This window comes from Oncorhynchus clarkii, chromosome 19, assembly GCF_045791955.1.
Source record: "Oncorhynchus clarkii lewisi isolate Uvic-CL-2024 chromosome 19, UVic_Ocla_1.0, whole genome shotgun sequence".
NCBI lineage: Eukaryota > Metazoa > Chordata > Actinopteri > Salmoniformes > Salmonidae > Oncorhynchus > Oncorhynchus clarkii.
The window spans coordinates 14,349,441-14,366,046 of NC_092165.1; the positions used below are offsets into that span (position 1 = coordinate 14,349,441).

The 16,606-nt window shown below is 43.9% G+C and overlaps 1 protein-coding gene across 1 annotated transcript; it reads right to left on the reverse strand.

The window, feature by feature from the left end:
* Window positions 1-2,828: 2,828 nt before the first annotated feature.
* Window positions 2,829-16,362, reverse strand: LOC139374745 (uncharacterized). The gene is made up of 3 exons (XM_071115870.1): window positions 15,923-16,362; window positions 4,760-4,884; window positions 2,829-4,531 (listed from the first exon to the last, which is right to left on the reverse strand). The coding sequence occupies exons 1-3, from the start codon at window positions 16,203-16,205 to the stop codon at window positions 3,221-3,223; spliced, it is 1,719 nt and encodes a 572-aa protein (XP_070971971.1). The 5' UTR covers window positions 16,206-16,362; the 3' UTR covers window positions 2,829-3,220.
* Between the last annotated feature and the right edge of the window lie 244 nt (window positions 16,363-16,606).

A 16,606-nucleotide genomic window follows, 5' to 3' on the forward strand; every position in this document is an offset into this window, starting at 1 on the left:
TTGAGCTCCCTCCTTGACCTCTAACCATTGTTTGGGTGTTGTTGGGATTGTGTGCTGTGTTATAGGCTAGGTACCGCTTGTGGTGAACGCCCGTCCTTAGCTTGTCTGTATTGGTTGGGTAACTCTGAGGTAGCTGAGGAAGGCTTGAACCAGGCCCAGTCTTTGTATGAACCCATTCACCAGGCATGAGATGAGGTCCTGAAAGAGAAGACAGACTTCCTGTTAAGTCTCCCACCACTCTCTGTGAATCCTGAAGCCCAGAGTGACCTGCTCTGTTCATTATGGATACTGTGGTGTTAATATCGTAGTATCAGGAGGGTCTATCTCTATCAGCTTCCTCCCTCCACTGACCGTGAAGAGAAGGGTCTGGGCTGCAGACTAGATCCCTGATTTATGCCTCTGGGTATATCTATTGGAATTCAATCCCTTTTTGATTGAAATGAAACCTTTCATACATATTTTCCCAATGTAGAAGTGCTCAGACAGTGACTTTTTGGACCTGAATGACAAAACATTCAAGAGGTTTGGAACCAGTTCAGAGAACAGAACCGAAAACCGGAAAAGAACGAAACAGAACCGGGAACAAAAGTGATCTCTAGTGTTCCGGAACAGAACAGTGATCTAGGGTTCTGATTCGTCTGAGCTCAGTCCCTGCAATGATACAAAAATGACCATGTCAGTCAGCACAGAGTCAATTTTGTATTAAACTTTTACAGACACCATCACACCAACCATCCCCATGTCATCTACTCTGCCTCATCATACTCATTCTTTCCTCAGTTCACCTCATCCAGTTCCCTACTACATCCAAAACCAACAGAATTAAGTACAAACAAACTACCTACTACTACATTACATGTCACTGTACACTATACATGGGCCATGTGCATTTTTGCTGGTGTATCCTGAGGTTGATCTTCTCTGAGAACCTCTTCCAACAGTGGGTACAGGCAACGGCCTCTCCCGTGTGGATCTTCATGTGTTTCTTTAGAACCTCTTCTCACACCGGGGTCAGCTGTAGGGTTTCTGTCCTGTGTGGAACCTCTGGTGCCTCTTCAGACTGGACGAGTGGGTGAAACAGTCCGGGCACAAGTGGCAACCGAATGTTTTTTCCATCGTGTGCATCCTCTGGTGGATCTACACCTGTTTGGGGAAATGGAAGACTTTCCCACAGAATGAACACAGGAATAATTTATCTTTGGCGCTGCCACCTTTACTGATTCTTTCTCAACTACTGTCATTTGCCAATGTGCTTGTGTAGCCATTTGGCGTTGAGGCACTGGCATTGTCAGGTCTGGTTTAACATAAGGAGAGTGTGAAGAGGACGAAGGCCAGGAAGTGTCTGTGTTGTCGCAGGGTCCATGTTCCAGTTGATAGAACCTATAGAAGGCAGGCTGGCCATGGTCTCTACCAGTCTATTGTCATGGAGACTAAGTTTGGAAGTTTTGTGTTTGACTGTCTGTTTCTAGTTGTGGTTAACAGTGTTGTTCCCCAGCCCAGAGTTGAGGACGCTGTCCCATCCACTGACCTCCACTATGTCGCCACTAACCTCCAGTTCTGGTCCGCTCGGTGATGCCGTTCCCTGGGCCCTTGGCTGCACCCGTCTGGGTCTGGAAATCCAAGATGGCCACCCAGATGGCAAGAATCGTGCAAGCAAACAGGCGGCCACAAATAAAGTAATAACAGCGCAGTACAACAGTGGTGTGCAGAACGACATCTTACAACTCGTCGATCCTTGTCACAGAGTGGCTATTGCAGCACCGGGTTCCACTCCTATCAGCTAGAAATGAGGCTCCAGTGGGCACGCGATCACCAAGACTGGAGGAGGGAAAAACATTGCCTGGTCTGACTAATCCCGGTTCCTGTTAAATCATGCTGATAGCAGAGTCAGGATTTTGCACAAGCAGTATGAGTCCATAGACCCATCCTTCCTGGTGTCAACGGTATAGGCTGGTAGCGGTGGTGTAATGCCGGCCAATCTGCAACAGCTGCGCGATGCCATCGCGTCAGCATGGACCAATATCCATGTGGAACGTTTCCAACTTGTAGAATCTGCGCCCCAAAGAATTCAGGCTATTCTGGAGGCAAAAGGGGGTCTGACCTGGAACTAGATGGGTGTACCTAATGGGTGTACCTAATTAACTGTATGTCTCCCTTACCTTGCTCCTCCCATCTTTTGTCCACTCAGCAGATCAATACTCTCTGGTCAGTCTTCTATTGTTTCCTCTTTCACCAGTGCAGATCAGGCTTCCCATCCTCCATGTCTACTTCATCTGCCCTTGCCCAGGCACTGAACCCTAATTGCTCCTCAATTTGAAGCTACAGCAACAAGATGTCAATTTGTTTTTGCTGTTCTCCAAATTGTATTTTAGAGTTTTAAATTGTGTAGAAATGCAGTAAATAAGCTTAAATGTTATAGAAATTCCATGACCATGGTTCCCCAGACCCTCCTCACATCCCTCCCTCTTCACAAGCAGCACCTCTGGACCCTCCTCCTGGAAGAGACAGGTGATACAGATTACACAGACATACACTCCCTCAGGTACGTACACACGCACAGATACGTTTAAGTCCTATACTGTAGTTACACAATGACTTCATTGTTGTTAAACCCATCATGGTGGACATAAACATTGCTGTGGGTAAAAATAAGTCAGCTGTGATAAGTCAAAAGTCAGACCAACCTGACTAACTATTTTGACGTGTACAGTAGGTTTGTTAGTATTATTTAGTAAGTTATTTGCTTATAAGCACTGTTTTGTGTATGCAGAATAGGGTGAGATCAGATATGATGTATGTTAAAGGGAGTCTCAATGAAAGTCTTAGAATTTAAAAGTCCCATTTTGTGTTTATTAAACATAAACACGTTTGAAATACACCATATGAAAACCACGTCTCAACAAAAAATCTGCATGAACTTAATAAACTGCATACATTCTCATTAAAAGTGTATTGGGGAAAAAACTAAAGTAGTTGAATGGACGTAATGAAATAGGCATTTGTGAACATTATATAGTCTACACAGTACAAACACAATATATAACAGACTTTTTCGGCTTATATATCTACTATGTCTGGATGCAATATTCTACCCAGGAATATTCAACACTGAAATCTGTTACTCTTGTTATTCCAAATGGATCTCTGGATCTTTTCTGCTGATAACAATGAAATTGTATCTTTGTCTTTAATGCGGAGTTTGATCTAACGAGTGGAAAGGTTACTTTCTATGTTCTAGAGTGGAATGGTTTTTCTGCTGGTGTATCATGAGGTAGCTCCTCTCAGAGAACCTCTTCCCGCAGTCCGTACAGGCAAACGGCCTCTCTCCCGTGTGGACCTTCAGGTGCATCTTCAGGTTGCCAGCCTGGGCGAAGCGCATGTGACATTGGGTACAGCTATAGGGTTTCTCCCCCGTGTGGACCCTCTGGTGCCTCTTCAAGTCACCAGCCTGGGCGAAGCGCATGTGACACTGGGTACAGCTGAATGGTTTCACCCCTGTGTGGACCCTCTGGTGCCTCTTAAGGCTGGACGAGTGGGAGAAGCGCATATGACACTGGGTACAGCTGAAGGGTTTCACCCCTGTGTGGACCCTCTGGTGGATCTCCAACTTCTGGAGGCAGCTGAACCCTTTGTTACAGAACATGCAGAGGAACCGTTTCTCATTACTATTGTCTGATGTTGCTCCCCCTGCCTGAGCCTTGGTCCTTTGGTCCTTCGAGTTCAATACCTGATTGAAAAGGATGTTGCCGTGTGAATCGGAAGGCCCCATTGTCGTGGACACTGGGTCGCGATCCCTGAACGCGTGTAAAGGGGAGTGGGTGGCGACATTTTGATTTGTCCCTAAGCTTCCTTTGTAATCTAACAAATCTCTGCCCTGTGAGTGTCTGTCTCCTAGATGACTATCTGCATTCCATGTGGGAGGAGCATCGCCCTCCACTTTCACAGTCACCTCATCTACCACTATAACCTCCTCTTTCTTATCTAGGCACCCTTCAGAGTATACGCTACTACTGTACCGGTTCCAGTCCCCTCTAGACAGATCATTATGTGTCTCTAAACCCAAGGGCATGTTGCCAGGGTCCACCTCTGTATTGTAAGAACAAGACGGATCATTGCCCGTCTCTAACGCGTCACCTGCATCTCGATGGGAATGAACTGTCCTTGGGCTCGGGTTACTGTAAAGTAAATACTCTGAGCCAGGAGCAGGAGGACAGCCAAGTGGCCCCAGCCCCAGTCTCTCTGGGTCTGACCTGTGGTCAGATCCTGTGTGTAAAAGCCTTTGTGTTACAATTAAAGTCTCTGTGTCGGTCTCTGACTTGAGGACAGCGTTCAGCGTTCCACTGTCCTCTGTGATGTTGGCTTTGGTCCTGGGCTGGGGTGAGGCGGTGAGGTACTTTGTGGCTAAAGGGGATGCCACTCCAGCCGCTGCTTCAGTCTGGATGTTTCTGTTTTGTTGTGGGTCGTCTTCTTCAGTCCTCTCCTGCTTGACCAGAGACGATCCTCCAGGACCTGCAGCCTCTACATCTACAGACTGACACAAGAAGAGAGGAGGTTATTATCGGTACATGATTTGAATTGGATAACAACGTCATAGTGAAGTCTAACAAGCTATAAATTAGGATGTACATGTTAGCAAGTTAATTGTTTGTTTTTTTAAAAACCTTTATTTATAAGCAAGTCAGTTAAGAACAAATTCTTATTTACAATGACGGCCTATTTGATGTACTGTAATTTTTTTATGTTACACTATTACACTAACCTCTATCACCATAATGTGCTGGGATGAGGTTCCACTCCCCTCATCAACAGTGATTGGTTGGTCATCTCTCCATGTATTGTCTCTTGCTGGCTTCACAAAGCTCTTGTGGCCTCCAGAGAGATGTCCTTCACCAGAGAGAGCGATTGAGGGAAAAGAGGTGGTTAAGTTAGCTACTGTCAATGCTCAACGCCATATAGTACACCATTGACAGTTTTGACAGTGGATGTGTCCGAATTCCCATACTTGCCATACTATTTCCCATAGTATGCAAAAACAAAGTGTAATAGTATGCGACATTTCAAAAATCTAGTATACTTGAAATACTGATTTCGCCTTTGACAACAGCTGATCAATTAGATAAGGGGATACGCTACCGAAATCAACGATTAGCGTGAAAAAACTAAATCGCGCATGATGCATTCTCAGTATGCGAAAATAGAATTATGTGAATTTTCGATGATCGAGATGGTTTAAATGCCAGGATGTTATACTCATCTCAGCTCTTTATCTAGTAGAATTAGATGCACACTTTCCCACAATGCATTGGAAGAAGTGAGCTGCGAGTGATTTGCCCTATTTCTCTTTGAGTAGTGTTATATAAATATTCATACACATAGCTCATATATTCTGCTCTGGCTAGAGCAAGGCCCGCCTCCAACCCTCCGACCAGTCAAGAAGACCGAAACGACAAGACTCCACCTACTTTATTCTATGTATGAAAATGAATGTAACCGTTGTATAAGGCCTCTTTTTCACCTGACTCCTTGCCGAGTTATGTGAACTAGGTCCGTGCACGTAAAACTGCGGGACAAGATATCTTTGACTCATTAAAACTGTCTTTTGTTTCAACTGAAATCCACTCTGTCCAGCGTTCGTGATTTGGTCTCAACTCTCCAGTATTTAAACACTAACAGAACTTGGTAGCGTAGGATGGTTATTCTTGAATTCGATCTATGATAAGTTAGTGTGAGAGGACGAGACTGATCACGGCTAAAAAATCAGACGGAAGAGTGACTTCCCCAGCCATTCATCTTGCCTCAGGAAATCTGATCGGAGCGCTCTATATAAGGTGAGCAGAGCCTGTTAAATCGAAATCTGCATATTGTATTATAGCCTAAACCAAATTTTGATCAGAAAGTACTGGGCGTGAGTATGAATCGGTGCCCAAATTTTTTTACATAAGAACCTAAGACATTGATTAAAGATATCTTGTTTTGTAGAAAAAAAGAAAACAAATACTCCTATTAATTGGCCTATACTCAGTTATTTTAATAGGAATGTGTGAATTGTGATTGACCAATGTGTTAAATTCCTCCTATTTGTTCTGAAATCTGCATAGAAAACTGTCCTAATTATATATGTATTGGGTTGTGTATAGAGGTGACGTTAAATAGTGGCTGTGTTTTAACACGTAAAGGACACAATTATGGATGTTGGAAATTCAATGAGAATTTCATACGAATTAATAAATGATAGATGAACTGAATCTGCAAGTAAAAATGTCCTATTTTGATACGTTCTGTACTATCAAATAGGGTCTGGTGGAGGTGTGGTTATAGTTGAATGATAGATGAACCGAATCTGCAAGTAAAAATGTCCTATTTTGATACGTTCTGTACTATCGAATAAGGTCTTGTGGAGGTGTGGTTATAGTTGAATGATAGATGAACCGAATCTGCAAGTAAAAATGTCCTATTTTGATACGTTCTGTACTATCGAATAAGGTCTTGTGGAGGTGTGGTTATAGTTGAATGATAGATGAACCGAATCTGCAAGTAAAATCTCCTGTTGATACATATAATATCGAATAGGTCTTGTGGAGGTGTGGTTAGATTGAATGAATCTGCATGAAAAATGCCCTATTAAAAAAGCTGTGTATTATTTAATAGGTTATGTAAGAGGTGTAGTCGAGTAGATACAGGATATGTAAGTTTGGCGTTCCACAAGACAGAGATCGGGAATGATGTGGCTATTGCACATCAAACAATAAACATAATATGAACCAGAGTTGACATTCCATGATTCTGAGACCGGGGAAATTAAACTGAAAGAAACGTTTGTCGCGGAGTAAACCGCTAGGTTGGGATACGTAACTGGGCTATTAGGCACACGTGCTGATAGACAAAGCTACCTTAGTATCGAATGGCCGTGCAACTTTGATTGACAGCAGCCGGGCTGGAATACTGATTTTCGCTTTTTTCATTCCTGTTGATATTGTCTAAAGTTTAAAATTATTCTGACAATTGCTATAGAATCGCTCAAATTTACTGATATAAGTTCATAAAGGAAGTTACTGAATTGTTTACAGAAAGTATTTAAATAATTCACTGAACAACTCTTAGTTTTCTAGAAATTCTATCTATATTTCCTACAGAGCTAGAATTACTCTGAAAATTGTTATAGAACCGCATATATTCACTGATATATTGTTCCGAAAGGAAATCGCCGAATCATTTCTAGAAAATTACCTAAACAAATCGCTGAACAGATTCAAATTACATGCCGGAGAGGCACACACGTAACTGCAACCACATTACTGATAAGATCTTTCTGTGCCAGGGTGGGGGCGAGAGAAGTTTGAGCTAACACCACAGTACGGGCTGGGCATACAAAAATAGAAATAAACACCACACAAAGGACTGACTAAAACTTTGATAAACGCATTATACACATTATCAGACGACTTAGATAAAATGTCTGCAGCCACCACGCCCAAACAAATGATTGCAGTAGAAACTCAAGACCAAGGGGAGCAGCCAGATAACACTCAGATCGTGGCACAGACTGTCTCTCAGATGATCCAACAGCAGGCAGCCCCACCACCCCATTACCCTCCCCCACAGCGGTATATCCTGCAACAGCAACGGGCTCAACGAGGCCCCTACACTGGACCATACAGAGGGGGAAACTACCAGTGGTATAACTGCGGAATTCCCGGTCACTATGCCAGATATTGCACAAAACCACTCTCCCCGCAGCAACAGCAATGGAGAGAAAGAGAAAGAGGACGTGGAGGGGCACCAGGAAGAGGAAGAGGACCCTCTCCTAGACACATGCAGCAGGAGCAGCAAGATTACAACGAACCCTCCCACTTCAACACCTGATCGCCCAGTAAGAATGATGAGGATGCCACTCCTGCCGATGACCACACTGTCTGAAGCCCAAGAAGTGTACTGGCTAAAATGCCTACCCACAGGGCCTGCCACCCCTCACATCCAGTTTAAGTTCAACCAACTGAAAGCTCAAATCTACACTCTGCACCCATATAAGACTCCCCAAGCTGAGATCCATTGCACACTCAATGCAACAGAAACTGATGACTGTCTCTACACTGCAGACTGGGACGAAGACATGATGCACCTGACCCCACCTATCAGGTGTTGTACCATTGGGTGTGGCCCAGAGGGGGTGGCAGCACCGGTCATCCTACGATCAAGGAACCTCCATGCACCCCTGGCCTGGACGGCTGAAGCATCAACAGCCATAGCACTCCTGAAAACAGATCTATCAGCGGCAGCAGCTCTGACTGCACCTGACTACAAGAACAAGTTCCATTTGGATGTTTCTGAAAGGGAAGGATTCACCTCATCCGTCCTATTCCAGAAACAAGAGGGGGAGAGAAGGGTGTTGATGTACTACTCTTCAAACTTGACCACATTGAGGTAGGACAGTCAACATGCTCCAGATACGTTGCTGCAGTAGCAAAAGCTATTGAAAAAACAGCTCACCTCGTGATGTCACCCTTCAATCAGCCATCATCCCTCAACCAGCATCGGCCAAATTAGCTGAAATCATCGGATTGACGCAGGCCCTCAGAGGAAAAGGAAAGACTGTGAATATCTATACAGACTCAGCCCATGCCCATGAAGCAGGCCACACTGATGGACCCAGAACTTTTATGAGAAGCACATGGCCCCACACACGAAGGCAAACTAAAGACCCTCCAAAAGGCCTCGCACATCTGGTGGCACTCTCACATAAAAAATATGACTGACTTATTTTATGACGATGATTTATTTTGTGACGAATGCAATGTTTGTGACAGACACAACCCAAAGAAACCATATCGAACACCAATGGGCTCATACTTAATACCTAATGCAGGTTTTCAGGATATTAGTATAGACTACACCGACATGGGCCCCGACAATGTATCTAAAGGCAAACGCTATCTCCTAGTTATAGTAGATAGGTTCTCCAAATGGGTAGAGGCAATACTAACAAAAGGGGAGGATGCTAGGTCAGTCTTTGAGTGGCTACAAACCAAACTAATACCCAGGTATGGCATCCCAAGACAAATCAAATTTGACAAATGGCTCACATTTAACAAACACCTGAGACAGGTGGAAGAAAGATTTGGCATAACCCACAGATTTGGATCTGTGTACAGGCCCCAATCCCAAAATCTGGTGGAACGTCAAACCAAAAGCAAAAGCTAAGATAGCTAAAGTATGTGCCTCATGGGATAATGACTGGTAGAGTCATGCATGGTCCACCAAGGGAGGGAGGTCATATGCCCGCCCTTGATGTACAACAAATTGTAATGTCTAATTATGTGAAAAAACTGACGGTTCTCTCTGCAGCACTCTCTACCCAGGTTCACAAGGTCCAGGAGGGGGAGCTGCCGGGGGACACGCCACTACTGAAGGTAAAGGTTGGTGACTGGGTGAGGGTTAAAGTCCACAAGAGAAAGTGGCTGGAACCCAGGTGGACTGGACCGTACGAAGTGAAGGAGGTTACTTCACACTCAGTCCAGGTCAAAGGTAAATCAGGCGCACCTTGGCACCACCTTACACATTGCACCCCAGCCCCAATTCCTTCTAGAACACTGACTGAAGTCAGAGCTGATTTGAGCGGCCTAAATTCGATTCCAAATGAAGACACTCCTTCCTCAGGTGATGCGGCATCAAACTCCGCCTCCCCTGAGAAGGGAACCTCGCCCAGTTAGAGGGAAATTTCTCCCTCTCTGGGTGAGGCTGGGGATATCTGGTCCCTTATTTGTGATATTCCTACTGATATTTGGAGTAACCCTAGGACTTTCACATGGTTAATTGAACAACTATTTCACCCTGCCACATCACGTACACCGACCCCTACACATGTCCCTAACTCCTTTCCTGATATCACTCCCTCCAATCACTCCCGTCCCAAACGTAGCACTACACCTACAGACCCACCATGCAAACCAGACAAGGTTAGAAGCACCACCTTATGTATACCCACGATTGCAAACGCCACCTTTCTGCTATAGTTTTCACGTCTAATAGACGTGAAGAGGGGGATTTGTTATATAAATATTCATACACATAGCTCATATAAACAAAGACATTCCGTCGCAAGAACACATACACCCAGCCACAAGACTGACCCCCTCTATTGGTCGGATGCTCAGGATAAGGCTCTGCTGTGCACCAATGGGGCTTCTGCTCTGGCTAGAGCAAGGCCCGCCTCCAACCCTCCGACCAGTCAAGAAGACCGAAACGACAAGACTCCACCTACTTTATTCTATGTATAAAAATGAATGTAACCGTTGTATAAGGCCTCTTTGACTCCTTGCCGAGTTATGTGAACTAGGTCCGTGCACGTAAAACTGCGGGACAAGATATCTTTGACTCATTAAAACTGTCTTTTGTTACAACTGAAATCCACTCTGTCCAGCGTCCGTGATTTGGTCTCAACTCTCCAGTATTTAAACACTAACAGTAGCCAAACAACAAGTAGGCTACTTAATTGGGAAGATGTAGATTTTGTTCTCAAAATAATCAGCTCCACAATGAGATAGAGTATAGGCCAGGTAGCAGGCTGTTAGCCAGCCTGCCAGCATAGTGGAGTCTGCCACTAGCACAGTCAGTGTAGTCAGTTCAGCTATCCCCATTGAGACCGTGTCTGTGACTCGACCTAGGTTAAACATGGTGGTGTTCGCCTTAGCAATCTCACTGGAATAAAGACCACCTCCATTCCTGCCATTATTGAAAGAGATTGTGATACCTCACATCTCAAAATACGGCTACATAATGTTAGATCCCTCACTTCCAAGGCAGTTATAGTCAATGAATGAATGAATCACTGATCATAATCTTGATGTGACTGGCCTGACTGAAACATGGTTTAAGCCTGATAAATTGACTGTGTTAAATGCGGCCTTACCTCCTGGTTACACTAGTGACCATATCCCCCGCGCATCCCGCAAAGGCGGAGGTGTTGCTAACATTTATAATAGCAAATTTCAATTCACAAAAAAATAAACTACGTTTTTGTCTTTTGAGCTTCTAGTCATGAAATCTATGCAGCCTACTCAATCACTTTATAGCTACTGTTTTACAGGCCTCCTGGGCCATATACAGCGTTCCTCACTGAGTTCCCTGAATTTCTATCGGACCTTGTAATAATAGCAGATAATATTCACATGTAAAAGTCCACAGACTCACTCCAAAAGGCTTTCGGAGCCATCATCGACTCTTGGTTTTGTCCAACATGTCTCCGGACCTATTCACTGCCACAGTCATACTCTGGACCTAGTGTAACAAATTTTTATTTATTTAACCTTTATTTAACCAGGTAGGCAAGTTGAGAACAAGTTCTCATTTACAATTGCGACCTGGCCAAGATAAAGCAAAGCAGTTCGACACATACAACGACACAGAGTTACACATGGAGTAAAACAAACATACAGTCAATTATACAGTATAAACAAGTCTATATACGATGTGAGCAAATGAGGTGAGATAAGGGAGGTAAAGGCAAAAAAAGGCCATGGTGGCAAAGTAAATACAATATAGCAAGTAAAACACTGGAATGGTAGATTTGCAGTGGAAGAATGTGCAAAGTAGAATTAAAAATAATGGGGTGCAAAGGAGCAAAATAAATAAATAAAACAAATACAGTAGGGAAAGAGGTAGTTGTGTGGATCTTAAATGTTTTTCCTCATAATCCTGGACTATCGGACCACCATTTTATTACGTTTGCAATCGCAACAAATAATCTGCTCAGACCCCAACCAAGGATCATCAAAAGTTGTGCTATAAATTCTCGGACAACCCAAAGCTTCCAAGATGCCTCTCCAGACTCCCTCCGCCTACCCAAGGACGTCAGAGGACAAAAATCAGTTAACCACCCAACTGAGGAACTAATTTTAACCTTGTGCAATACCCTAGATGCAGTCGCACCCCTAAAAACCAAAAACATTTGTCTTAAGAAACTAGCTCCCTGGTATACAGAAAATACCTGAGCTCTGAAGCAAGCCTCCAGAAAATTGGAAAGGAAATGGCGCTACACCAAACTGGAAGTCTTCCGACTAGATTGGAAAGACAGTACCGTGCAGTATCGAAGAGCCCTCACTGCTGCTTGATCATCCTATTTTCCAACTTAATTGAGGAAAATAAGAACAATCCAAAAAATCATTTGATACTGTCGCAAAGCTAACTAAAAAGCAGCATTCCCTAAGAGAGGATGGCTTTCACTTCAGCAGTGATACATTTTATGAACTTCTTTGAGGAAAAGATCATGATCATTAGAAAGCAAATTACCGACTCCTCTTTACATCTGCGTATTCCTCCAAAGCTCAGTTGTCCTGTCTGCACAACTCTTTCAGGACCAAGGATCAAGGGAGTCACTCAAGTTTTTTAGTACTATATCTCTTGACACATTGATGAAAATAATCATGGCTTCTAAACCTTCAAGCTGCATACTGGACCCTATTCCAACTAAACCACTGAAAGAGCTGCTTCTTGTGCTTGGCCCTCCTATGTTGAACATAATAAAGGGCTCTCTATCCACCGGATGTGTACCCAGAAAATATTTTAAAAACTATCGGCCTATATCGAATCTCCCATTCCTCTCAACAATTTTAGAAAAAGCTGTTGCGCAGAAACTCACTGCCTTCCTGAAGACAATGTATACGAAACGCTTCAGTCTGGTTTTAGATAATATCATAGCAGTGAGATTGCACTTGTGAAGGTGGTAAATATTTTAATGGCGTCAGACTGAGGCTCTGCATCTGTCCTCATGCTCCTAGACCTTAGTGCTGCTTTTGATACCATCGATCACCACATTCTTTTGGAGAGATTGGAAACCCAAATTGGTCTACACGGACAAGTTCTGGCCTGGTTTAGATCTTATTTGTCGGAAAGATATCAGTTTGTCTCTGTGGATGGTTTGTCCTCTGACAAATCAAATGTAAATTGCAGTGTTCCTCAAGGCTCCGTTTTAGGACCACTATTGTTTTCACTATATATTTTACCTCTTGGTGATGTCATTAGGAAACATAATGTTAACTTTCACTGCTATGCAGATGACACACAGCTGTACATTTCAATGAAACATGGTGAAGCCCCAAAATTGTCCTCCCTGGAAGCCTGTGTTTCAGACATAGGGAAGAGGATGGAGGGCAAATGTTCTACTTTTAAACTCGGACAAAACAGAGATGCTTGTTCTAGGTCCCAAGAAACAAAGAGATCTTCTGTTGAATCTGACAATTAATCTTGATGGTTGTACATTCGTCTCAAATAAAACTGTGAAGGACCTCGGCATTACTCTGGACCCTGATCTCTCTTTTGACGAACATATCAAGACTGTTTCAAGGAAAGCTTTTTTCCATCTACGTAACATTAGAAAATCAGAAACTTTCTGTCCAAAAATAATGCAGAAAAATTCATCCATGTTTTTGTCACTTCTAGGTTAGACTACTGCAATGCTCTATTTTCCGGCTACCCGGATAAAGCACTAAATAAACTTTAGTTAGTGCTAAACATGACTGCTAGAATCTTGACTATTGATCATATTACTCCAGTGCTAGCCTCTCTACACTGGCTTCCTGTTAAGGCAAGGGCTGATTCCAAGGTTTTACTGCTAACCTACAAAGCATTACATGGGCTTGCTCCTACCTATCTTTCCGGTTTGGTCCTGCCGTACATACCTACGGTCACAAGACACAGGCTTCCTTACTGTCCCTAGAAAAGCATGGGAGCAAACAGCTGGAGGCAGGGATTTCTCCTATAGAGCTAAATTTTTATGGAATGGTCTGCCTATCCATGTGAGAGACGCAGATTCGGTCTCAACCTTTAAGTCTTTGTTGAAGACTCATCTCTTCAGTAGGTCCTATGATTGACTGTAGTCTGGCCCAGGAGTATGAAGGTGAACAGAAAGGCACTGGAGCAACGAACCGCCCTTGCTGTCTCTGCATGGCCAGTTCCCCTCTCTCCACTGGGATTCTCTGCCTCTAACCCTATTACAGGTGCTCTTCCATGCCGTCCCTAGGAGGGGTGCGTCACTTGAGTGGGTAGAGTCACTGACGTGATCTTCCTGTCCGGGTTGGTGTCCCCCTTGGGATGTGCCGTGGCGGAGATCTTTGTGGGCTATACTCGGCCTTGTCTCAGGATGATAAGTTGGTGGTTTGAATATATCCCCCTAGTGGTGTGGGCGCTGTGCTTTGGAAAAGTGGGTGGGGTTATATCCTGCCTGTTTGGCCCTGTCCGGGGGTATCGTCAGACGGGGCCACAGTGTCTCCCGACCCCTCCGGTCTCAGCCTCCAGTATTTATGCTGCAGTAGTTTGTGTCGGGGGCTAGGGTCAGTCTGTTATATCTGGAGTATTTCTCCTGTCTTATCCGGTGTCCTGTGTGAATTTAAGTATTCTCTCTCGGAGGAGGACCTGAGCCCTAGGACCATGCCTCAGGACTACCTGGCCTGATGACTCCTTGCTGTCCCCAGTCCACCTGGCCGTGCTGCTGCTCGAGTTTCAACTGTTCTGCCTGCGGCTATGGAACCCTGACCTGTTCACCGGATGTGCTACTTGTCCCAGACCTGCTGTTTTCAACTCTCTAGAGACAGGAGGAGCGGTAGAGATACTCTGAATGATTGGCTTTGAAAAGCCAACCGACATTTACTCCTGAGGTGCTGACCTGTTGCACCCTCAACAACCACTGTGATTGTTATTATTTGACCCTGCGGGTCATCTATGAACATTTGAACATCTTGGCCATGTTCTGTTATAATCTCCACCCGGCACAACCACCCGGCACAACCCCTCATAGCCTGGTTCCTCTAGGTTTCTTCCTAGGTTCTGGCCTTTCTAGGGAGTTTTTCCTTGCCACCGTGCTTCTACACCTGCATTGCTTGCTGTTTGGAGTTTTAGGCTGGATTTCTGTATAGCACTTTGTAACATCAGCTGATGTAAGAAGGGCTTTATAAATACATTTGATTTGAATCACCCATTTCGTATGATATGTTACGAATTTGCAGAACATATGCTATGAATGCTAGCTGGCTAACATTAGCTAGGCTAGGGGTTAAGGTTAGGGGGATAGATAACATGCTATGTAGTTGCAAAGTACCTAAAAAAAAGTAAGTAGTTAAAGTTGCCAATTAGCTAAAAATGCTAAAGTTGTCCGTAATGAGATTCAAACTCGCAACCTTCGGGTTGCTAGATGTTCGAGTTATCCGACTAAATTGTTTGCCTTAAGTAACCATCTGCCTTATGTAACCATACCAAACATAACCTATCATACTAATTTGGTCTCCCGGATTTACATTTTACTATGTTACATCTAGTCTATAAGACCAGGCTGACCCCTGGGCTACAGTGCAGGTCGAATGTGACAAGTTAACTATAACCAGCCTGAGTAGGCCTATTCTATTTAGAGAAATTAATCATTATCAAGTTGGTTAATGTAATGTCTGCTGAATTTGTAAAAATCCACCCGCACTCAGTCCTGCCCCACCTACTCAGCCAGTCAGGAGTAGCTACTGCGTTGCGGTCGTTGCATACTGCATACTTTTTTACTAATGGTACTTGCTAAATAGTATGCGACGATGAGTACACAGTAAGCAGTTTAAGTATGGGTATTCGGACACAACACTGTCTAGATTTGGCACGGATGTAAGGTAACACTTCGCAAAACATCTTGATATACTATTTATAGATTATGTTCCATGCATCTTATTTTCATTGAGTAAATAAATGCAGTAAATAAATAAAATATGGTTAGAATATGATATTGTGTCTTTGTGCAAGATTGCTAAGTAATCAGGGGAATTATTGCATACTATTCCAAAACTGTCAAAGACCCAATTCTGGTTAACTATGTGGTTAATAACGCATCTAAAGTCACACATGCGCAGAGGGGAACGGGGCAACAGGCCCAGAAGCCTCGTCCTGCAAAATGTACCTCTTGCCATCCCTCTGTATTGGTCGAGGATCTTGACACTACTGGGACGACTGGCGAGGACGCGCTCTCGCATTGTTCTCTCTGCGCGCTCCCGTGATACCTTCAGTTCCAGTAGCTGTAGTTTCCTCCGCAATCCCCGGTTTTCTTTCTGGCTTTGAGTTATTTCCAATCGAAACACTGCATAGTCGTCGTCTACGAGTTTACAGATCTCTGCCACGGCAGCATTCGCTAGCACCTCCATAACGGAGGCTATTTGAGTGTGAAAAACCACACAGTTAGCCATTGTTAGTAGCTAGTTAGCGTTACCTAGATAATATCTATCAATATTTTGAGTTCTAGGGTTAATACATGTCTAAATAACAACAAAAACGCTTAACGTGGAAATTGATCTTGGTCGTTCTTGATTCCGTTGACTTCTTCTTTGGTAGATTGGCGGTCTTAAACGTCTAAGGTGCATGCCGCCACCTACTGTGCTGGAGTGCGTGGTCAATCACGATTCTCAAAGCTCTACTTTGATAGAAAAGAAAAACCCAAAAAACTAAATCCTCATACTACTAAGAAAATAAAAAATAGCCATATTAACTTCCAACAGACCTCCCATCCCCCAAATCCCTTCCAACCCCCCCAACCTTAATGACCCTACACTTGAATATCACCCTCTCCTCAACATACCTGTAACAATAC